The 25046-nt window shown below is 38.4% G+C and overlaps 1 protein-coding gene across 5 annotated transcripts in view; it reads left to right on the top strand.

The window, feature by feature from the left end:
• The window catches only part of Pcdh19 (protocadherin 19), a 108665-nt gene that overhangs the window by 38348 nt on the left and 45271 nt on the right, over positions 1-25046 (top strand). For 4 of the 5 annotated variants that reach the window (XM_005072508.4, XM_005072507.4, XM_013115242.3 and 1 more), the window contains one exon: positions 18867-18925. The exons of the other annotated variant lie outside the window; for it this stretch is intronic. In XM_005072508.4, the coding sequence (XP_005072565.1) occupies positions 18867-18925 (59 nt within the window). The remainder of the gene's footprint in view (positions 1-18866; positions 18926-25046) is intronic. 5 annotated transcript variants of the gene reach the window in all.

The raw sequence follows: 25046 nt of genomic DNA, 5'->3' as shown, positions 1-25046 counted from the left end.
TTGAAAGTAGTCTCTGATGCCAGTTTATAGGGGAGCTGAGAAGGAGTCTTTAGAAATGGAGATATGCTGTAATGGACAACTGAAACAAATGATATATTTGTGTTTATGGGAACATCAGCCCCTTTGAAGTCTTTCCTGATCAGAATACATTTGGATGACGACGATGTTAATTTCTGAAAGCTTCTCTTAAGTGGAACACTTCATGGACTATAAAGAACTTTTTAAAAGGTCAGGAAATGGGTAAAGGGTGTGGAGACTTGTCAGTTGTCCATTGTGTGATTGGGGAATTTACTCTTCTTTTGTTAAATGCTCTAGATCACATTTCTTTATGAAGAAACAGGTGTTCACCACTGAAAATAGAAGAATTCTGAGAGGGTAAGACTAATGGTAGTCATGCTGTCTTCCATCTTCTTGATAGCATGACTTCTTGTAGGTTGAATGTATTCCTCAAAATTAATGTGTTAGAAACTTGATACTCATTGAAGTCCTATGAGGGGGACATCTGAGAAGTTCTTAAATCCCAAGAGTGAAGCTCTTGTAAGTGAATCCATTCCTTTATTGTGGGAGTGGGTTTAATACCACATGAATTATTTTCTTATAGAAGAACAAACTTGTCCTACTGTTGCTGTCTATCACCGTGTGATACTTTCCATTATGTTATGACAAGAAAACCTCAATCAGATGCTGTCATTCTCTTCTTAGATGTTTCTACATCCAGGATTGTAAAATGACACATTTCTGTTCATTATACAACTTCCCAGTTTCAGATATTCTGTTATACAAAACAGAGTAAGATAACACCCTCTGCAGACTTATAGGGGCATCCTTTAGGGGCTAGGAAGAAAGTAATGACTTATGAAAATCTTGGATGTTAACTTGTCTTTTAGAGAGAATTTGAGAACTGTACAACATGAAAGTTTTTATTTTGTACATAATAGTATTTGATCATGTTCACCTACTTTATCAATACTCTTTCTTATTTTCCCTAGCCCATCTCTCTAATAGCTACATGGAAGAAAAAAAATTGAGATTTCTCGGTGTTACACATTCCTTTTAAAAGGGACACGTAATAATAATGACAATAAATGTGAATTACAGAAGAAATATTAATCTATGAAAACAAAATTTCAAAAGGTAAATCCTATGAAATAGTTAATTGCTACAGAGTCCTTATTCTTTTTAGAAAACAGAATGGTGATCAGTCACTCATACTTTTATTTATTCATTCTCTATCTTTTCATGTCTTTTTAAGCACAGCAGAAAGCTTAGGGGAAAGAAGAAACAAAAGTAATCCATGTTTGCACAGCAACACACTATGTACATTATTTGCCTGAGATTCTGTCTTCAGAATCTTCCAGACTCTGCTATTCATGCAGAAAAGACACAGAGACACCCTTCTGTCTAGAGATTTTGCCACTGAGCCACGATTTCTCTTGCTTCTTGTGACTTTCCCTTTGTTTAGGGCATTATGTAGGATGAGGTTTGTAGATGTGACACAGTTCATTGGGTAGTGATAGGGTGATTAGGGCTCCATCAATACATGGAATGCATGAGGGTGACCCAACAGCACTTGAGTTTCTTTTTGGAGTAAAGGCACAGAGCTAGCCAATCAAGAGAAGAATAGAAAAAAAACATAAAAACTACATCCCTAAACCATATAAAACGAGACAAGAAACTGCTGTCTCTCTTTTCCATCCAACGAGGCAATGGCACAGCTGTCTTTAATGGTAGGGCTAAGAGCTCATCTGATCCACTGAGGAAAGTGAAGGTCTCCACCTACAGGCTACTGCCAGAAAGGGCTCTAGTCCTGCCTTTTTATCTTGGGGGCTAGAGTAGGTTTTAATAGATATTATTCAAGCTAGGGTCTACTTTTCTCAGGACTTATCCTTATGCAAAGGCTGCAAAAAGAATTTGAAAGTCATGAACATTTGACCACCAGAGAAAACCTTTGCTGGCTCAAAAATAAATCTCTGAGGTTTAATTAGCTAACCCTTTGGACATTGATTTCTTTTGCACTAGTTTGGAATTTAACTTGTTCTCCAAACTTTAGAGAAGAGCCAACCCAAATCCAGCTGGATTTGTGGCTGTAGAGAGGTTCCTTGGTTTTGTTAAGCATGGCTTATGCTCTTTCTCTATCCTCATACTATTATCTGAATCACAAAATCAAGAATTACACCTAGAGCAAAGCACTCCCCTTTCAAAGCAAAGGTCATTCCCAGTTCAGTTATCTTATAGGTTGCACACATCTGAAGGAAGTCTCCATGGCACATGCTTTCTAGGGGCAAGCACTTCTCTGTTGCTTTCTACTCTGCTTATGCTTAACTGTGGATTTTATGTTTGTGTTACCTCTGCTCCCAACTCACAAGTTTGAACCTAAGATGTGATACAATATTATTCACAGGCGGGGCTTTTAGGAGGTAAAGTTAGGAGTGATCTACCTCTATGAATGAGATTAGTGCCCCTATAACAGGCCTTAAAGAATTAGCTAGTATTTATCTTCTTTGGAGGATGCAGCAACAAGGTACCATTTGTGAAGTAGAGAATAGCTCTCACCAGACATGCAGTTGTCTGACACCTTAATGCTGGATTTTCTGCTCTCTAAAACTTTGGAACATAAATTTGTGCTCTTTGTGGATTGTTTGATCTTAGGCTTTTTGTTTTAGCAGTATAAACTGACTCAGATACCAACCACAGAAGTACCCACAGCATAGCATTGTAATTGCCTCTTCATTTATTCTCAGTCACATGATATTAAGAGTGCTCCTTGAGGGCAGTCTGTATCCTTAGTACTAACCATGGAGCCTGCACCTGCTCTTAACATGATCTGTTAAATTGCATAAAAATTTTCAGCTTCAAGCTGTCCTAGCTACCATTTGTTCTGCAATATTCAAGTACATCCAGAAAGCAAGAGGCAAAGCTTTTCAGTTTGTGAGATCTTGGAATGATTTATCACTTTTTGCTTTCCCTTCTACCATCTGATTGCCTCTATCTAACCTTTTGTATCAGTGGATACCTGTAGTTTGTACAAACACAGATCTTAAACATGGTATAGGAACTTCTGTGTCTTTAATGTCTTTTGACTTGGACTAGTGGCTTTGTCATTGTGCTTATTATTATGTAGTACAGTCAACTCTGATTAATCAAGACTAACTTGGGGGAAAGCCAGTCAGAAGTACAGATAGAAAATAAATGCAATTTTATTTCTTTATAGTTCACAGAGTAATAAGAAATAGACTAAGAAAGTCCTTGCCAGGACATTTTGCCAAGCAGAAGTCCTTGGACCTGTTTTAATGAATAAATAAGAGCAATGTGCAATTAACATATTTATTATTTGTAAATTGCTCCTAAAGTAGTTTAATTTATTCTCTTAAGTAGTTTTAATACTTCCCATGTAAACTTGTTTACATCACAATTTGCCCAGCAAACCTTTTTAAAAATTGTGTAAGGCAGTCTGTTTCTATCAGAATGATCATCAAATTATGAATGAGTGAAGACCCAACCACAAAGAACTCTAACATGGATGAGTCAAGTAAGTGTGTGGTGGATGCTATTAGGATGTGGGCAGAACAGACTCTTCCTTTCCTACCTAGTTGTTAGTCACCCACAGTTACCTGCCCTGTCCTATTATGAAAGAAAAAAAGGGCTTCCTGGATGCAGTATTTAGCACCAATACAGCCCCTTTAGCCAACTAAACACTGGAGAGTTTCCACTGAGGCAGTAAAAATGAGAAAATTTACCTTTTGGATAATCTCCCTATGATCAAACAACCCCCAGTGGGAAAAACTAATAGAAGATACTATATTTTGATTGCAGTTTATCTCTAGCAATTATAGATGAGCAATTTAAGTGGCAACCAAGCAAGTCATTTGCTAGAATGAGGCTGTATTTCAGAGGGCTTTATCATTCCACATCTCCCAATCACTAAGCTAAAGATAGTTTTTTTCCTTGGGTAGATCATATATTCTCTTTTTACAGTTTCCGTAGGCACAATTCCTTTTCTTAAACGACAGAAAATTGACAAAAGTGATTTATAAATATCATTTGCACTAAATTTCACTTTTTCCCATGAGAAATTTAGCTGAGCGGACTTTAAGCATTAGGTTTTATTCTTCTGGGACTTCTTTGGCGAAATAACAGGAAGGAGCTGGGCAAGTGTAAAGAGATGAGCTATGACGTTAGTGCTGGAAGAGATGAGTTCTGCACTCAGGCCTAGGTTTCTAACAAAGAGTTGTGCTTGTAGGTTTGTTGTCTATGTTCAGGGTCTGGGATAAATTTAGGGCTATGGAGAAGGAGAAAAGACAGGGAATAAGGGAGATCAAGTCCTATTGAATTTTAGTGATCTTTGAATATATGATTTTGTCATGGTCCTGAGACCAAAAATGAATTCTTCAAAGTCCACAGTAGATAGCATATCATTGTCAGGATCCAGTGATGATTTTAAAACCTTTCCAAATGACCACATTTGGCAATCAAGCAACTGAAGACTCCATCATAAGCTGAAGAAAGAATTAATATTGCATAAGAGGATGTACTTCTTTAATTTATGGTGGATAGATTTCAAAAGGGATTATAGATTGAAAATAAAAGCAGTAAGCCACTAACTGAGCTTCTATTTCCTATTCTCTATGAATTTAGAGGTCACACCCCTTGTTTGGGAAGCAGTGGGTAGAGGCTCTTGCTCTGACTCTTTCAATACTCAGCTACTTGACCATAGATTCAGAAACTCTGTGAGCCTCATTTTCCCCATCAATTTAAAGGGAATAATAAGACTTTGCCTCTTCACTTCTTTTTTTTTCCTTTTTTTTTCAAGACAGGATTTCCCTGTGGCTTTGGAGGCTATCCTGGAACCAGCTCTTGTAGACCAGCCTGGTTTCAAACTCACAGAGATCCATTTGCCTCTGTCTCTGCCTCCCCAGTGCTGGGATTAAAGTCAAGTGCCTTTTTAAAAAAATTTAAATTAGAAACAAGCTTGTTTTACATGTCAATCCCAGTTCCCTCTTCCTCCCCTCATCCCCTGGCCTCTTCACTTTTTTTTTATGAGACAGGGTTTCTCTGTATTGTTTTGGAAGCTGTCAGTCCAGCCTGGCCTCGAACTCACAGAGATCCGCCTGCCTCTGCCTCCCGAGTGCTGGGCCTCTTCACTTCTTAAGACTTATCATTTGACACAAGGAGCTATAAAAACGATTGCCATACAAATACTGGATGTTTATTGAGAAAATAATGGTTTTTAGTACAGTCAGTGAGACCCATAGCTTTAAAGATGTTTTAAATTCTATTAGATTGTAAAAACACTCTCTTTGAAGGATTATATTGTGTTCAGAATTATTTGTGTTGTATACTGGCATACTAATAGGAACAAATGGAGGTCACTAGTTTGTTTTATGTTTTAGACTTATAAATGATACTTTGAACAAATGAAAATGATGGAAAAACAGGGATAAGGAAACAAAAATTCAGATTTTGATTTAGGCCATTCTTTCCTCCTGTTTAAATTCTCGAAATATTCAAACACACACCAGTCTCAGAAACAAAACAGTCAATCTTTAAAGAGCATATAAAACTTAACATTCCCGATTCAATCTCAGGAAGAGACAGGTGAGAGATATTCCTATCCCAGATGGTGGTTTTCCACTGACTTCAGTCTGTGAGTATCTACTTTGTGCAGGTATCACTGATAAGCCCTGAAGATACAGTCCTAGCCTTGAAAAGTGTCCGGTTCAGTGTGGGTAATATGCAGATAAGCAATACAAAGTATTCTGCAATATGAGAGAGGTGAGTATATTCTATAGGTCACTAAGTGTGTTACATTTCAGTACTGGAGAATGCTGAGTCACACACCAACTCTTTACATGCCTGCTGCCACTAGAACTTTCTGTGGTGATATAAATGGTCTACAAACAGAACTGTAGCTACTAGATGGATGTGACTATTGAGCTCTTGAAACATAAACTTGGGGGCTTGGGGTGGGCGGAGGGAGGAGGAGAGGGAGCAGGAGCTGGGATTGATGTGTGAAGCAAGCTTGTTTCTAATTTAAATAAAAAATAAAATAAAATAAACATAGTGCAGCTCTGAAGGAGTAGGCCCGTAGTTGGTCCTGAATGGTCTCTGGTGCAGCTGTCCAGTCCTTCAATCTTGTTTTCCTACCCACAGACTAAACTAGCCTTGCAATGGCTCACTTCCAGCTGACAGCGCTGAATTATGCATGATAATGTGCTTTACTTAACCCTGGGATGAGTTTTTTTTTTTAAGAAAAGATATTCTGTGACAGTTAAATCATAACAAAGGAAGGAAATGGGGCGAAAGAAAACTAGTTATAACAGCTTTTAAAATGTCTCATATCTTGCCTTTCACATGATTTTTGATAGTGTGAGGTCATTTCTACTCTAAGCTAGTTGTCACTCTCACTCTACACATGCGCGCGCGCGTGCGCGCGCACACACACACACACACACACACACACACAAAGTCCTATATGACAAAAGAGAGATTGTTCACCATATTTTTGTTAATAACACAAGAATAAGATAATATATCCCAGCAGAAAAATGTAGAGAAAAGTATTCACAATTCTCAGTGAGAATTTAGTTAGAAGTAGAAACAAATATTCAAGAGAAAGCAAATTTATGAGATAATAATAAGACGTGCCACATGTCTGTAGAATCACAGTTTTAGAAAGCATTTGCCCATATATTTTTCCATTTGACCTAATAGCAAATTTATCAAGGTGGTTAGAACACGCACTTTCTTTTTCCTAGTTCACAGATTTGTAATTCAGGAAATTAAGAATTAGGGAGAGTCCATGATGTTAACAAGCTTAACATCTACTAAGAACCATTATTGCCTTTATTTCAAAAACTTCCTGCGAGTTAAAAATTATTCTATGATCTTTTCTAAGCCTAGAACCATGTGTGTAAACCGTCTCCAGGGTGACTTTTGCCTTGTGTAGCTGGCTATTCCAGGAAAAAGTAATTTAAACATCTAAACACAACATATATTATTTTTCCCTCATGATAAAAAAGTGTACATGTGTGAGTTAAAAAATTACTGCCAAACCTATTTGTACTGATTTAAGCCCAGATCCAATGTCTTTTTTTAAGCAGACATATGTGTCATCCTGGCACTTGGGAGGCAGGAGGAAATGAGTTCAAAGCTGACTTTGATTACATGAGACCACATTACAAAAATACCAGCAAAACAAAATAGAAATAAAGTAGACCCAAATATCGGACTATCCAGAATGAGGAGTGAGTGTACTACTTAAGAATGAATGAAAGAAAAAGAGCCCTGAATCTACTTGGAAAACAGATCAGGGAAGAGCTGGGAAGGGAGGTGGCTAGTAGAATGTGGGCAAAAGAAGGGAGACATAAACGACTCAGGTTGAAGAACTGTGCTGTCTAACACAGCGTGGTGTTATGTTTCTGACAGTGTTCTGCTTTTTGACAGTTGAGTTTGGAATTCTTCCTGGTTTGTGCTGCTGGGAGTCTGATGATAGAGGGAGAGTGAGGAGTTCCCCCTCATTATTTCTTAATCTTCCTTCGGGAGGGAATTGACGTAGTTGTGTTCACTGCCCTTGGACTTGTCATGTTTAAGCAGGCTGGGGATTTTTTTTCTCCCAAGTAGTATACTCAGTCAGCCAGTCCTAATTATTTCCATTTCATTGCATTTTCCAGAATCTTAATGAGGTATGGCCTGGTGGTGTGAATATGGGACCTGGAGTGACTAGTCTCAAATTCTAGTGGCAGAGACTCAGTGCCCTTCTATAGTAGAGGGTGAATTTCTTCACTCCCTCTGTCATGCCATTAGTAGAGTTAATAATATTTATTTAGCTCATAATGGTAGCAGGAGGATTAGCTAGTTAATGTTAGCTAAAAGGCTTCCAGGAAAAGAATGGCAACTTTTGTGCATTGTGTTCATTTTCAAATGCTAATTCTTATTAATAAGAGGCACCTGCTCTATTGCAGTCATTAAGCACCTCACCGAAGTCTTGCTGGCTGAATGATAAGCAAAATTCTTCAGTTCTGTGCCATGAGCTCTGTAGAAAATGTAGCTACTGTCAGCCCTAGTTTCCAATTCGGGTATGGGTTTTTTTTTTTGCCTGTCTAAAAATAATCTGTCTCCTTCATGGTTTCTGTAAGGTTTAGTAATTCCCCTCTCTCTAGCAACCCTTTATATTTACTGTTACTAGTGCAGAATGACTATTGTGTCTCAGCTGTGGGGGGAAATGATCCCTTTTTATCAGAGCCCCCATTAAACCTTCTGGAAATCTTGTGATAAAAGGTTCCATATAAATACAAGGTGCTTTAATAATTATGTTGTTGGTTCTTTCCATAACTGCATTACAGATTGCTAATACTTGGACAATTTCAAGCTGCTGATAACGTTAGCTATTTTGTGAGGTGCAATAATGGCCTTCTCCATGCATGGCTGGCACTACACCACATCAGATGGTAGCCTTTTGCTGAATTTCTATCTTCAACATGTGTCAAATTTCGTATGCTCTCCTCCTTCTCACCCCTCTCTCATATGGAAAATGAGAAGGTCTGTTGAAATTTGGGAAGACTGGTAGGGGGTTTTTGAGAATGAGTTAACATTGCCACCACAACTTTTGAATGCTCTTATTACTTCTCACTTATAGCTCATAAAATTTCTCCCCTAATATCGCTTCCCTGCAATGCTTTCTTTTGACACTAGAAACTGGAAGCTACTGTGGGTTTCATTCAGTACCTAATAATTTGTATAGACTAAAGTGCCATTTATTTAAACTACAGTCATAATTAGGAGGTTGCAACCATGCAGCCCCAATTTTGAGAAATGCATGAGCCTCATTAAATTTGAAATCAGTACTTAGAAATTCAGAAATTATCTGTGTAAATATATGTGGCAGAAAATACATGTGAATACTGCATGTGTGTATGCTTCTCTCCATTCATCCCGGCTCGTTGAGAGTCTACTCTCTTTGCCATAACAGTAACCAGAATGTCTTCAACAAAAGTGAACCATGGAGAGTCTCATTGACCACAAACAAGAAAATGATCTATTGTATCTAATTAGAAATGTCAATATTAGAAGTGAATGCAGTCGCTGTTTTAAGATAGGAGATTGCTCCATTGTTTCTTGCCAGCATGATCACATGTCATGGAGTTGAGAAACAAGCTGGTACAAGGGAAATGAGTTTAGAGTGAGTGATATGCCAAAGACTGTTCTTCTTTTACCCTTAAATAAGCTTATGGAGGCAACTGCATTTTAAGTGATGTATAATCTAAATAATGTCATTGGGGTTTGAACTGAATTTGGGGGTGTTGTTTTGGCCCACAGGGGCAGGGCAACCTGCCACTTACATTCCAAATATTTTGAAAGTCTTTTCAGCTGACAAGGCTCACTCAATAGAAATTGTACTCTAAAGGCAGCCAGGGCTCTCTATAGCTGCAAATTAGCAGGAAATTGAGGAACTGGTAAAGTAGAACTTAATGGAAAATAATGAACCACCTCATGTTCCGAGAATCGAGAGCCTTCTCTGAGTCACGGAGCTCAGGATCCAATGTAACTCATACATTGGATCCCTAATTGTCTTTGCTGGTGGGAGGTCTTAGACATATTTTGTTTTCTTTAGTATAGATTTCTTATTGTATGTTGTATAAGTTTTATCATATAATAGTTTCTGAAATTGAACTTACTGCATAAATTATACCAAGTTATCACATTCTCAAGATGGTTGTCTCTGCCTCCAAATGACAATTGAAACGCTCACCAAGTTTCCAGGGAAGGAAGGCATGCATCTCTTAGTTCACATGACTGGGTCCTCCAGCTAGGTCTGGGGAACTATCTTCAGTTAGTGTGCCAAGTACCAAGTTTTCTTTCCTTTGCCTAACTGATAGACTGCACCCTACTCATCCTTTCATTAGAAGCAGCCAAGAAATGTCACTCTGAGGAAAAACAAGTATGAAACAGGCTGGTTACTTCACTAATGATGTTATGAGTCTTATATTTGTTTTCAATTTCAGTAGTAGGTAATGCCAGGAACAGTGTTCCTGGTGGTTTTCCTGTCATCCTTGTTGTTAAGGCATGTTCCAGCTGAGTCAGTATTTAAACTGGCTGTAGTACTTATCCTGTGTGTTTGTTTTCTTGGCTTTTAGAGGGATGGAAGGTAACAGTTGGCACCTGCTTGTAAAGGACTTTGATATTTGGAGATGAAAGCATTCTGTACCAGTGCCTGCCTGCAAAATAGCTTTAATGTGTTGTTGCTCCATATTTGGGATGGTGCTTCAACATGTGGTTGGTTGACAGCTACTTAATCCTTGAGTTGAGTTTTGTATATGTGGGATGATGTAGTTTGTCTTCTATGACTTCATTTTGTTTACTCTTAACCGGCATTTACTCATACTGTGGCCTTATTGATTTTGTGTTGCTACAAACAGTAGGTATTAAGTGGCTCCAGAGAGAATTCTATAAGCAGACCCTGTATCAGAGTGTATTATGTCCCATCAAAGACTTAGTGAAAGGTTCAAGGACCTTATGCTGAAGCCTGTATTTGCTTGCCTGATGGTACCACATTTAATCCAGTCTTTCAGCAGGACGCTTGCATTAGAATCATGCAGATTCCTATAGAAAACTACAAGGCTTGTTAAAGAGACCTTTGTTGGAAAAGGACATGGATTGCTCTTCAAAAGATACAACTTCAACCCAAAGAGTATAGTTTTTCCGAGGACATCTCTGTCAAGTCTGTGTAGTCTGACTATATCAGTAGGGCCAGCAAAACTTGGAATGACCATGAAAGGATGCTACATAGGAAGCTCTTTCAGTTCAAATTGTTGTGTGTTAACTATGTAGCTCATGTTACCTATTGACAGCCCTGTCCTGAAACTCAGTAGTATCCAACAGTTCTCTATCACATGCCTCACTGTCAGGCTGTGTCTCAGAGGTCTAGAGAGATGAATACTTACCTTCTTTTCTACCATGATTTAGAAAAAAAATGTGTCATGGATTATCACTGCTATATCTAGACATGTTCAGAGTACTAATAGGCTTAGAAGGACAGAAAACACTTACCTATATCATCTTTTATCCATGACAGTAGTATTTAGACCGTAGGTACTTAGGAGGTTAAGGTTGGGTGAGATATAAGAGTGAAGACAGTATGCAGGATGAAGGCATTCTGAAGAAAATACGAACACGTTTGGTTAACAGAATTGCTCCTCTACCTTTACATGTGAGTAGTCTTATTCTTAATCACTTGCATCTTTTCTCTGGTTATTCTCAAAGCATCACATAACTTCTTGGGTTGTTGTAGGTGACATAGGTTCCTCAAAAGAGAGCCTCTAGCCAAATTGGAAAACTCACATGTTTGAGAAAATGCATAATTGCATATGCGATATGTAATCAGAGTATAAGGACATGACAAGCATATGAGGTGATCAGAAATGGACATGTATTAGACTTGAGAGAAGGTAGAAATGAGGAAGTAAAACTCTCATGCCAGATGCCTCCTTAACTAAGGGTGGGTTTATTCACATTTATGCTAATAATAAGGAATCACTGCAGGTCTGGAAAAAAGAAGTATCGTGATGACAGTAGTCAGCAAGAATGATTATCCAAATAACATTTGACACAATGGGCTGAGGCATAAAACAAATGGAAATGAAGCAACAGTGGCAGGGGCCACAGAATGTGGAGATGGCACTAAGAGGACAGCATCAAGATCTGGTTCTAAAATCTTCAGAATTTTACAATGTTTGATAGGACAGAGACATTTCTTACATTTATGATGTGTGTTATGCACACGTAACAACTACAAAGGCCAGTTTGGTTTCTGTGTGAGTCATCCACCATGATCAAGTTGTTAAGATGCTATTTAGTTCTATAAAGTACTGATATAATTCCTGAGATTGTATTATAGTGGCTTTTATACAGTTATATGCCTGTATTTGCGGGCAGCTATGTGACAGTCTCACTGTGTGCATTTTATTAGGGTGATGATCCCTGGAAAGAAGTCTATTAGCTTGTGAGCTCCTACAAGTTATGGCTATTTCTTACCCTTAAATGTTTGGAGCATAATTATTGCATGGATGAATTAATGAGTTAATTCGTAAGAGTCGCTTTGTTTAGAAGCCTAGACATTTTGAGTTTGAAAGGAAACATTAAGATAATTTTGGTTAATCCCCCTTTGAAGATGGATAGGTTAAATTCTCTAGGAATAAAATGATCAATCCAAGGTCATCTGTGAGTGAACGACAACCATTAGCAGAAAATTTAGATTTCCCCTTGACAACACACTGCTCTTTATAGTCAAATTGTGTGTGCATGTCTGCCTGCTCTCAGATATGTGCATTTGTGTGTCAGGCCTGGAGCTTGGGTGTGTATAAAACATCAGACTGTGCTTAGTAGTTGTCTTTCTTAGTGACAGGAACTCTGGGATGGTGTCTTTTATTCTGCTGCCAGGAATTCCTATTTTAACTGTTCCTGTGTGGCTGGATGAGTCTTTGAATATACATTCTACCTGGAGGCACGTTGGCTTTATCACTGTGCAGAATTTACATTTTCATTTTAATGTGTCAGGCATAGGAAACAGGAAAAAGTCATTTGTCAATTCATTAAAAAACTTGTGAAAGAATGGTCATTTGAATATCTAAAACATTATTAAATTTTGGAACAGGTTATGGGTCTTTTCATCATTGATTAGTGGGCACAATCATCATTATTGGAAGTTAGCTGTTAAGAAAGCAAGCAGCAATTTAAAATCACTTTGCTGTGCATCTGATGTGGGGTTTCAGTTTCAGTTTCCAAGTTTGAATCACTAAGATGACTTAAGAGTTAACCACTTAAAAAGAGTGAATTATAGTTTTAATGATTTTTCAGTAGGGTGGGAATTGTAAGATGCAATTTAAAAGACAGTTTGCTTTTAAAATACAAACATTTAGGTCTGAAAATCTCTGTTTTAATTCAAGATTCTGAAACCTTTTTATAGCTTGTTGTAGTGGCCTCGGGATTTGTGCCACTGGGCAGAGGGTCTAGTCCTGGATATTTGCATTTTTTGGGCTTCTTTCTCCCTAGGGTTTAAGTCTCTTCTAGTGATAAATGTAGTGCTGAGAGAGCTGCAGTCACTCTTCCAGAGACTAGGGCACAACTCAGTGAACTGTAAAAGTAATACAAAATGACAATTAAAGTAGGGCATTCTCTGCTACCTTGAGGGCCTGACAAAGTGGAAGTATTTGACTTCTGATGTGCCAGACTTATTAACATAGAAATATAACATATCACCCACCCCCAGAGTCTCACTCTAAATCTCATATATCCAGAAGGATGCTGAGGAAAGAATGTAACAAACAAAGAAGGTGCCTAAGTAGGCGAAACACAAAGAAGCCACAAAACCCAAGGTGCTGCACAAAAGTCAGTGTATTGTAGGCCATGGAATTTCTATTTTAGAACCTGTACATCTCCATATTCTCTACCCAGAACTTATTAGCTCACTTTCTGGACTATGCTCAGACATGTCATTTTATAGTTTCCAAGAACACAGTAGAATAAAGGCATCGAAGGTAAAGTGGCAAAAGGGTCCTGTGAAGCAACAACACTAAGGGTTCTCCTTCAATTAAAGCTGTGAGGCACCGAAAATAGTTTTCTGGGGTCATTGAGGGTACTGTTTAATTTTGCACATCATGGTATTTTATGTCTAGATGGGTACTCCAAAATAACCAAAAAAAAGGTTAAATTATGCTTTTTATACTATACAGAGGGCAATTTGGTGATACATTTCAGAAACAAGTAGGAAAAGTTGAAATAGTGTAGTTTCAGTTCTTAAAGGTGAAAATCACTAACCTCTAGACATCTCAGCTATCTAGAAATATTCATTAAGATCTGTAGAAAAATCAAGGTTTCACTAATTCAAGACCAACAAGTCTACTCTTGGTGCATTTCTAAGGGAAAAGGGCTTCAAGTTAGAGAAAGGATTTTTGAGTGTATTGGGTGATTTAAAAGTGACATATATCCTGTCAAGACTAGAAATTAAAGTTTGCTCTTGACCCATTTTTAATGTCAAAATTACGTTTTCAGAAACAAATGTTGTTCTTGTCTCTTTGCTGTGTTTCTGTGTTAACCTGGCTGTCTCATTAGAGATGGGGACATTTCCTAGTGAAATTAAAGTGACATTTAGAGAAAAAATTCTCTTTCAAATGTTTCATGTTATTTGCCATTTAGAATACTTAGAGATGGGACTGGAATAATGTCAAGCAAATTTTGATTAAATAAGGCTAACCAGGAGCTAATATATTCACGCACAAAAGTAAAACTCTGTTATTATTTCTTGAAAAGTCTGTTCCTTCTGTGGTTTTTTTCCTACATTAAGATCACCCTGGCTGATAAACTTCCAGAAGTTCTATCATATGATCAGCAGAGAGCTGATAATCAGCTTGTATGAACAAACGTGGGACATTTGACCAAAGCCCATAGCTAATTCTCTGTTTATGACATTTGGACTTCACCATGGAGGTGCACTCGATTTGTCAGGGAAACATTAAAAGTAGTATGCATTCCAGGCCAATTATCTTAGTATCTTTGGTACATGATACATTTTTAAAAATTCATGAAGGACCCTAAGAGGGGACTCATGGATTACCCTAGGAAGGGGAATTTGATCTGATCTCCTGGGTAAACCGGGGGTGGGAGCAAGGCTAGGGATGAGAACATAAGGGAATGGGATGGTAGAGCTAAGGGAGGGGGAGAGCAAAGAAAAATATCTCTTGATAGAGGTGGCCATTATGGGGTCAGGGAGAAACCTGGTGCTAGGGAAATTCCCAGGAATCCACAAGGAGGATCCCAGCTAAGACTCCTAGCAGTAGTGGAGAGGATGCCTGAACTGGCCTTCCCCTATAACCAGATTGGTGACTACCCCAACTATCCATATAGAGTCTTTATTCAGTGACTGAAGGAACCGGATACAAAAAAGATCCACAATCAAGCACCAGGCCAAGCTCTGGGAATCCAGTTGAAGAGAGGGAGGAGGGGATATATGAGTAAGGGAGGTCAAGATCATGATGGGGAACTCTAACCAAGCTGATAGAAACTCATGAACTCTGAACCGACAGCTGTGGAGCTTCCATGGGACCGAGCTAGGTCCCCCATATGTGGGAGACAGTTGTGAAGCTTGGACTATCTGTGGGATCCCTGGCAGTGGGACAAAGACCTATCCCCAGGGCATGAACTAGCTTTTTGGAGCCCATTCCCTTGGTGAGATGCCATGCTTAGCCTTAATGCAGGGGGAAGGGCTTGGTCCTGCCTTAACTTAATGTACCAGGCTTTGTTGACTCCCTTGGGAGGCCTTATCCTTTGGGAGGAGTGGATGGGGGTGGTCAGGGAGGGAGGTGAGGGGGGAGAGGGGGATGGAGAACTGTGGTTGGAATGTAATATGAAAAAAAAAAGTCCTGAGATGATTCTGATGTGCACTTAGGGCTGAGAACCACTCATGTAAGATGTGAAAGCTATTCCAGTTCATTAAGAAAAGATGATTTCTTTTGCAAGGTGCTCTAAGTATCACTCTTCACTTCACCAGATGAGGAAAAATTGATTCTTTCAGTGCACAAGAATTGGATTGAGTACACACCTGGACCAAGTATGAGGCAGAAAGTCTTTTGTACATATGCATGTATGTGTGGTAGGCTTGCATGTGTGTATAGGCCTGAGGCTGATGTCAAGTATCTTCCATCAGCCACTCTCTATCTTAGACATTGAGTCATGCTCCTCACTGTCCCTGGAACTCATGGTTTCAGCAAATCTGACAAGTTAGCATGATCTGGGTATTCTCTGTTTCTCCCTCCCAGAGGATTACAGGTAGGCTGCCACACACACTTGGCTTTTATGTGGACCCAGGGCATGCAGAGTCTAGTCTTAATGCTTGTGCAGTAAATGGTTTACCTGCTAAGACATCTCCCCAGTCTGAGCTAGGTTTCTTGATATTAAACTCAGTTGTTCTGAATGTAGTACTGAAGATAGTAGTGGATTCTGTTCTCAATGTGAATGATTCTGTTGCATAGAATGTTTCTGTAATTGAAACCAAGCTACTTCTTTATGGACTTAAACTGTAAAGGTAAAAGACAATGGATGAGGTGGAATAATTCCACTCATTCTGAGAAAGTTTTGCTAGGATGCAGCATGGTCCATCTGCTGCTTTGGATAATGGAACATTCACATTTGGAGTTCAGGATTCACAAGCCTGGGAAGATTACTCATTAAGTTTAAAGAAGAGGGAAGATATGGGAAGACAATAAAGTTCAATGATATTTTTCTACCTTGAATGTCATATCACACCTGTTGCATCTGTCAATGGTTAGTCAATCTGTGTACCTTAGTGAGTGAGGAGAATTGTCACAGTCATTATAACCAGGACTTCTAGACTTTATTACTAACTCATTGACAGTGAGTGGGTTACACCATGGTGAGACAGATTATTCCCTTAGGAATCAAAACTAGAGATAATGTCAGAGATAACATTTCCATGTTTACTTCTCTCTACTCAAACATGTTACTCTTGCATGGTACATGGATGTCAGGTCATCACGAGTCACAGAAATTTGATGCCTTCACCTGTGCACACATGTAAAATTTTTGCTGGAAAGTATGTTTTTCTTAACATGACAGCTTAGTATGTTGTTCCTGAGTTTTCTGTAAGACCAGTTAATATCTTCTACTTTTCGTTTCTGTTTTGCTAGTGCTTTTGTGTATCTATGTATTTTTTTCTGTCTCTTTACTTGTAAAGATCCAATAAGTTTGGCCTTGCCTCGCTTCTTTACTAGAATGAAGTACATCTCTGATTCTACTTGTGATGTCAAACTCCATAGAAAGCAGTGTTGGTGTAGAATTTCATCGTGAGCCTTGATAAATACTGTTGAACCTCTATTTCGAATCATGTTCCTATGGTTTGTACTTCACATAGGAGGAAACGGAGGCACAGAGAAGTTTAGTAATTTGACAAAGATCTTACCATGAAACAAGGAAGTATATCATTGAGTGCTCAGTTAGTTCCCTGTTTTGACAGGGTAGCATGAGTTTTTGGACATAAATTACTGTTAAATTCAGTATTGTAGCCGGGTGGTGGTGGTACATATCTTTAATCACAGCACTTTGGAGGCAGAGGCAGGAGGATCTCTGTGAGTTCAAGGCCAGACTGGTCTATAGAGTAAGTTCCTGGACAGGCTCCAAAGCTACACAGAGAAACCCTAGATTGAAAGTCCCAAAAATGAGTATTACACTGAATACAATAAGACAACCCACACTTAACACCATTTTGCCCATTATGTTGGTAAAATTAAGTAGATCAAATGTTTCTTCGTTAAGTGACTCCTGAATAACTTATTATGGCAAATGCTAAGGTCATAGTACCAAGATAGTCTCTACACTTTTGTCGCAGTCTCAGCATTCACTTACTAATCAATGAATTAGAAGTGGACGGACCATAATTTTTATTCTTTCAAATCATTTCTTCCAATATCATCAGAAGTTACTTGTGTTTACACTGAAGTGTATCTAAACATTTAGACAGAAACAGTGTAGGTAGGTATTATACAGGCTGTCTTCAAGTGAGGGCCATGTAGGGAACAAGGACATGTGTGTGTAACTGCTGGACACTGGTGAGTTTTTATTTCCTTTCCAATTCTCTCTCCTGTTTTTCCTCCCAATTATTTAGTGCCAACTTCCTACCTACTCTACTCAATAGATATCTAGGGTACCCTTACCTTAACTGTTGGCTGTTTAGTGTCCATGTGGTAGCTGGATCTGCTATTACCTGCCTCATTTTTCTCTTCTATCAAACTGTGAATCTTTGAATGTAAGGACTGCATCTAACAGCCTAGTACAGTCAGTGTCTGACAGGTAGTCATCTGAAAAGAATCTGCTATTTTGTTCTCTAGATAGCTATTGTATTTCCATTTCCAGGCACTTTCAGTTGAAGTGATTGCAAAAGGCCTCTAAAGAATGGTGGGAATAGCTGAATGGCAGGATGAGGGAAGAGATGTGTTTGGGCATTTGGAGTTCATACAATGATTCAACAAGAGTTGTGCTTTTAACATTGGGTGTAAGATCAAGTTTCCTAGGATACTTCCTTGGCTTATGCCCATTCTAAGGCTGCCCCCTTCAATCTGTTCAGACTCCCAGTGCTCAAAAGCTGTTTTCCCATCTCTTTCATCTTTCAGGTACCCTGCACTTGCTTTTGTAAAGCCCTTGATCCAGCCAGCTACTGTAACCAGATTACATAGTGGAGTTTTAATGATAGGAGCTGAGACAGACGTTTGCTTGCAAACTTCATGTTTCACATGAAAGGCTTTGGTACCCCCTGTGGACTGCCCTTTACCCTGTTTTGGGCATAATACTTGTTTGCCTTTGTATCTGTGATAAAATGAAAGCCATCCTGTGTAACTGATGCTGAGCAAATGTCTTAAAACAAAGGGAAGTACAGCATTTAAATCCACAGTGGGGGATTACCTTGCTGCATTTCCATATCTTTGGAATAAATATTTTAACATGTTAATTATCTACTTCTAATAAAAATACCTTTGAACTTATAGTCAATTCGATGGGCATAAAATGGTCTCCACTGGGGAATGGGAAGCAATTAGTTTCTGTAACGATTGTGAGTCATACTGTCTCTTGTCTCTAAGTGGTTACATGGTCAGTAGCCAGCCATATTCTAGAGAATGTTTGTATCAAGCCCACCCTGGTCTGCAGGAGTAAGATGCTGGTTTGGAGGGCACTTGGGGGTTCCAAAGAAGGCATTCATCAAACTGCTTCCCCATTACTGCTTTGCACAGTAAAACAATCCTTTTAAGTAGAACCTTTGGACTCTTACTACGGATCATCTTTTAATCTTTTTCTTTTTATTGCAGACTGAAAACTATTCCTTTGACTCTAACTACGTGAATAGCCGTGCCCATTTAATCAAAAGGTATGTTGGCTTGTTTTCACATTCCTACTGCTTAGCTTGATTTAATATAAAAATCCCAAAATATTAAATTTTTAAGAACTGTAGCCCTTTGTTATAATGAAAGCCTACGTGCTTATGGTAGGAAGTGTGGGAAATATAGAGAAAACATAGAAACTAAGGATCATTGTTAATTCCCTGACACAAAGACAACCATTGTTGGCCTTTCATCATATTTATTTCCATCAGAACATACACAAAATTAAAAATGAAATTGGGATGACATAAAATATTTTACTGGTGATTTTGGAATAAATATTAGAAAAATTAGAAATCTTTCAAAATCATACTGTTATCCAAATTTTTGTTGCTACCCAGTTTAAATGCTAGTAGGCTTCAACTTTTGTTCTCTTGTGGAGCTCATAGTATGTTCTGAGATTGTCATTGTTTTGACAGTTCTGAAAATTTAAAGATATTTAAATGACAGATGAAATATCTTTTTATAATGCTTCCTAGATGAGCGAAGAAAAGAAAAATTTCCAATTTAATACTTGTCAAGGCATTTTGAAATGTTTTGTTGAAATCTGAAATTTGTATGATTGGTTAGTTACTTAGCTGTAGTTTGAATACAAAGCAGATGTGAATATTGACAAGATTCTTCCTGGTATGGTGGACATTAAATTCTTGCAATTGGGAGTAGGATGAGATTAGGCAGAATAAAGCAAAAGACAGAACTTTGTGAGTCAAAGTTCCCAGAAGTTGACCATTCAGATGATGCTTTTATTACTGTTTCATGTAAATAGCCTCTTGAATGATCCAGTAGTTACTCTGCAGTTAACATTGAACACTGAGTATGTTTGTTAAAATAATAGCAAGAAAACAAAGGAGCAAACAGGGTATATTACAGCTGCAGTGGAAAAGATCTGAGAATTCTGTTATTTTGCTGGCTGTAATCCTATCAATTTATATCACTGTAAGAATGTGAATCTAAGTGAAAACAAGGCAGGGTGGTGGTGGTGTATGCCTTTAATTCCAGCACAGGGGAGGCAGAGACAGGCAGATCTCTGTGAGTTCGAGACCAGCCTGGTCTACAATAGCTACTTTCAGGACAGCCTCCAAAGCCACAGAGAAACCCTGTCTCAAAATCTCCCCTCCCCCCCAATAAAAGTGAGAAAAAAATCATTGCTTGTTGTACAAGAAACTTGAATTCACATCCAGCTTAATTTATGATGTTGCAGTAACCCCGAAACTATGGTAGATTTTTCTATATTGACTTGGGATAACTTGTGACCTTAAGTGATGAATATTAGACATCTTAAAATGGATATCCTTGTATTATCAGTCATAGCATAATTTAGAAAATTTTGCAAATGCTGGGAAGAATCCTCTGAACAAAAGGTAAGGAATTGAAAATTATCTAAGTAATTTATTTTAGGAAGAAAGAAAAAGCCTTTATACATATACTGATTAGAGGGGCTTTGCAGGAAAATACTGCTTTGTTTCCTACTTCAGGGCTGTTATTTTCAAAGCTTCTTTTTGAACTGGTAAAAACAGTGGCTTGCTTGATCCTTACAGGTCTCTGGAGCTAGCTCATTCTGGGTACCTAGAAATTCTCTGACTAGGTTAAACTGATAACATGAGCCTGATTTTTATAGCCTAGTAGAAGGCTCAGACTCTTGGGGACCCGCATATCTTAGATCAGCTCCAAATATCCAACTTACAAAGCAGACTTATGAGATAAAGACTTATGTTAAAGGATTTAGCTTTGGGGATACATGCATTTCCACGACAGCTTTGAGACTTACTGGAAACCTCTGATTTTGATTAATTACTTTACATGTATTTTTTTATACACACATGCGCACAAAAGCTACACCCTGAATTGAGTGAGCTCTTGGAGGAAATATTTCCAGATGTAACCTGAAATCAAAGATAGCAGCTTATTTACCAGGGACCACCTAATTAAGAGGAAACATCTGAAAGACTGGGAACACATACAATGTTGTCAGGTCTTAGAATTTATGGGGTCAGTTGCATTTAGACAAATGCCAATACTTAGAAAGACACAGGATATTTTGTGTGCTATCCTTTTCAGGAGAATAACAATTGCAAGTATAAAACTGGTAGAAATTTCAGTGGTGACTAATATAACACTGATTCCAAAGGATAAAGCCGTGGGAAGAGTCATCAGCTGGCTCACCAAGATGTTTAAGAGATGTACATATTTTTCTGAAGACCCATATTTGAAAAAAGCTCCTGGACAGGAAATACTGAATCTTGTTATCAGTATTAATTATATTAGCAAATCTATGAAGTTTAAAAATGTCAGGCAAAGTTTAGCCTAACTCTTAGAATTTGTTTCATATACAGTTTTATCATCTTATATTCAATTTCTAGTTATCCAAGAATGCTTTTTAGAATGTTTTTTTGGGCTTTCTTGGTCAGACGCTTATACACAGACAGTTTTTAGTCTTTCACACCTGTCTGCATTTGGTAGTTGAGCACTGGACATGTCTGGTCCTTTCTTGAAACAGTCAGGATTTCTATATGAAATAGTGAAAAGATGGGGGAAAGATTTATTTCATTTTTCTAAATACTACTGAAAATACTCATCAAGAGAAACATGGGAGAAGTAATAATGATTTCTGGTAAGCTGAGGGCTGTGGTCATGAAGAAGTGATTCCATAGCACATTCAGCACCTTAAACCCCATCTTCTGTTGTCTCATTTTCTATTATTGGCATCCATGGTGGTAATCTCAACAGAAATCCAAAGGCGAATAAGGTTTCATAGACAAAAATCAAAATTGAAAAGCATGAGGAGTGGATATGGAAGGGACAAAGAAGGTCTGTGATTTCCCATCATTTTCTGTACAGAGGAATTCCAACATTATATCTCTGCAGTTTAATATTTTTCTATAACATTATATGCAACTAGAAGATATACCCAAGCTGGTTTCTGAGAGATTCCCAGCTTAGCAAACTGAATGAGGTGCGGATTTTTTTCTGAGTGGGATTTTTCTTCCCCCACTGTGTTTGTATCCTTGTTATCTTCTCAGAGTAAGGAAGGCCAGCAGTGCTACTTTGCCGTGGCTGTAGTATTCTTTCTTCAAGCCTGCTCTCTGCACTGCTGGCTAATATCTACTCCTGTAGTGCTTTTGGAGCCATATCAAGCAGAACATGAGACTGCAGCTCAAAGAAAACACAGTAGTAACTGAGCAGCAGCACGCCAGAAGCAGTTTAGAAAGGAAAATGAACCCTGGATTCTAATCTATACATGGTGATTTTCTTTACTGCCAAAACTCTCCCAGAGTTCTGTAGCATCTGGTATGTGCTATGTATATAGCAAATATTTCGTATGTGTTTGTCAGATGAATAGGCAAAAAGTAGTGGAAGGAAACATCATTTTCCCATTAAAATGAAGCAGCAGCAAACGTTCTTTTAAAACAGCAGTTTCTAAGCCGGGCGTTGGTGGCGCACGCCTTTAATCCCAGCACTCGGGAGGCAGAGGCAGGTGGATCTCTGTGAGTTCGAGACCAGCCTGGACTACCAAGCGAGTTCTAGGACAGCCTCCAAAGCCACAGAGAAACCCTGTCTCGAAAAACCAAAAACCAAAAAACAGCAGTTTCTAAACAATAGTGTGCATTGATAAAGGCAGTCTTTAACCCCATCCTTGGAGAAGCTTTGAGTTTAACAGATTCCTAGGTGATTAATGATAGAAGTGGTCCAGAAAACACTCTAGATTACACTTCCTTAAAGCCAGTTACAATATTCTTTTGACTTTCTCTTCTTAATTGCAAATAGCATTCCCTAGGTATGTGGGATAACCTATTGGAATCTGTCTACTTTCAGATTCTTCTAACTTTTGCAAAAGTAAAATTTTAAAGGGCACACATAGGTTAATATTAATGTAATACTCTTTCATCAAACATATGTTGATGAACTCTTGTGTATAGAACCCTGCTCTAGGTGTTTAAAAATGAACTTGTACCTCTGTTGTCCACCAGAGCAGTAATAGAAACATTTGCATTTACAATATGATTGGAAACAGGTGCCCCTAATTTATTGTTCCACAAAAGTTGTTTTACAAGTTTTTCATCTCCCAAGAGGTAAGCAGGTAATAAATCAAGTGGAATCAACATTTTTTTATGCCTGGCATAAATTGTTATTTGTTGTGGGTGAGTAGCCATTTACCAAGCTGTTTTACTGTTTGCAGCATCTTGCTCACTGTTTCTTAAACTGCCTTACACAAATCCATTCATTAAGCCACTAAATGTCCTTACAAGATCACAGAAAGTGGCACTTAGTTTGTCAGATCAGCAAACAGATCTTTAAATGAGTTAACTGTCCCAAGGTTTGAGAGGGTAGTGGCTATACCTTTGATTTTTCTTCTATTGCTTACACTAGCAGTTCCTTAGACCCTAGTAGCTAATTCTTAAGTCTTAATGTTTTATGTCTTTTTTGAGTATTTATTTATTTATTGTACACACCAATCACAGTTTCCCCTCCCTCCCCCTGCCATCCCCTCCCCCACCTCCCATCTGTTCTCCATCCACTCTTCCTCCATTCAGAAAGGGGCAGGCCTCCCATGGGTGTCAACAAAGCATGCATATCAGATTGAGGCAAGACCAAGCTCCTCTCCCTGCATCAAGGCTGGGCAAGGTATCCTGGCATGTGGAACCTGTTCCAAAGAGCCAGCTCATGTGTCAGATACAGATCTTGGTCCCACTGCTAGGGGCTCCACAAAAGACCAAGCTACACAAATGTCACCCTGATGCAGACCGCCTAAGTTTGTCTCATGCAGGCTTTCTAGCTGTAGGTCCAGAGTCTGTGAGCTTCCACAAGCTCAGGGCAGCTGTCTCTTCGGGTTTCTACATGATGATTTTGACCCCCTTGCTCATATAATCCCCCCTCCGTCTCTTCAACTGATCTCCCAGAGTGCTTGGCGGTGGATCTCTGCATGTGCTTCTGTCAGTTACTGGATGAAGGCTCTACTCTTTTTAAAAGCAGAAACAAACAAAGCAGAAGCCCTGAGTTACATTGCAGCATTTTGATGCATATAAAATAGATGACCAAATTTTTAAAAGGCAGATCTAAAACCAATTAGAAGTGTGATAGAAATCGCCAGCTATCAGGGAGATAAGATAACTCAGTGCAATTACATATTATGCTTAGCTTGACAGTTTTGAGAAGCCAAGACAAAGTGAAAAGTGCATCAAGTCATATAGTTCTTATCATTAATAAAGCAAGGACACATATTTGACAGAAGAGATATTTTCTGTTTCTGAAATTTTAAGAGAAATAGAATTATCAATGGCTGACAGTTGTTTTCAGAAGATTGGAATAAGAATATTTCCAATCTCATAAATACCATAGCCATACTGCTTAATTATAATGTGAATGAGGCATTATAATACAGAGTAATGATCATTTTAAATAAAGGTAATTTCATTGAACATCTATTTCTACCTGGCTTTTCATGTAAAGTATCTCACTGAGTTCTCAGAATGGTCTTATGAGGGAGACTTTATCAAGGCAAGGAAATTGAGGATTAGATATAGAGCCCAAAGCCACACAAACAAAGTGGCAGATTGTGGGTTATCACTTTCCCTCATAAAGCCAAGTTCAATTCTTTCTTTTGCATACTATGTTACAAGAATGCTGGTGAAAAAAATATAGAACAGTTGTTCTAACTGAGGATGATATGGCAGTGTCTTCCTGGAGAGACTTTTCATGTTTCAGCTTGGTGGAGATCATCACTGGCATCTAATGGGCAAAGGCCAATAGGCCCATTAAACATCTCATAAGGCACAGGATGTACACAACAAAGAATTATGTGACCTAAAAATTCAATAGTGCCAGGATTAAGAAGCCCTATGCTAAGGGATGGCCAATTACATTTGTCTTTAGACTATTTCACTCACCATCATATATCTCAAGCAAATTTTGGCAACTGCTGAAATGCATTCAATTTAGACTTGAGTTCTTTGGCTTAACATGGCAGTTTTTGTTCTGAGGATTTAAAGAGCTTTTCATTATGTTTCAGAACCAGATGATATAGGTTGTGAAGCTAATATTTGTTATAAAAATGGAGCAGCCTGTAATATTATCTAGGCAGGTTATTTGTTCTCTCTTGAGGTATACGAG

The sequence above is a fragment of the Mesocricetus auratus genome, unplaced genomic scaffold, assembly GCF_017639785.1.
Source record: "Mesocricetus auratus isolate SY011 unplaced genomic scaffold, BCM_Maur_2.0 Super-Scaffold_100003, whole genome shotgun sequence".
In the NCBI taxonomy this organism is placed as follows: Eukaryota; Metazoa; Chordata; class Mammalia; order Rodentia; family Cricetidae; genus Mesocricetus; species Mesocricetus auratus.
Note: the sequence above shows the minus strand (reverse complement) of the source record. Positions and strands in the feature narration are given on the sequence as shown.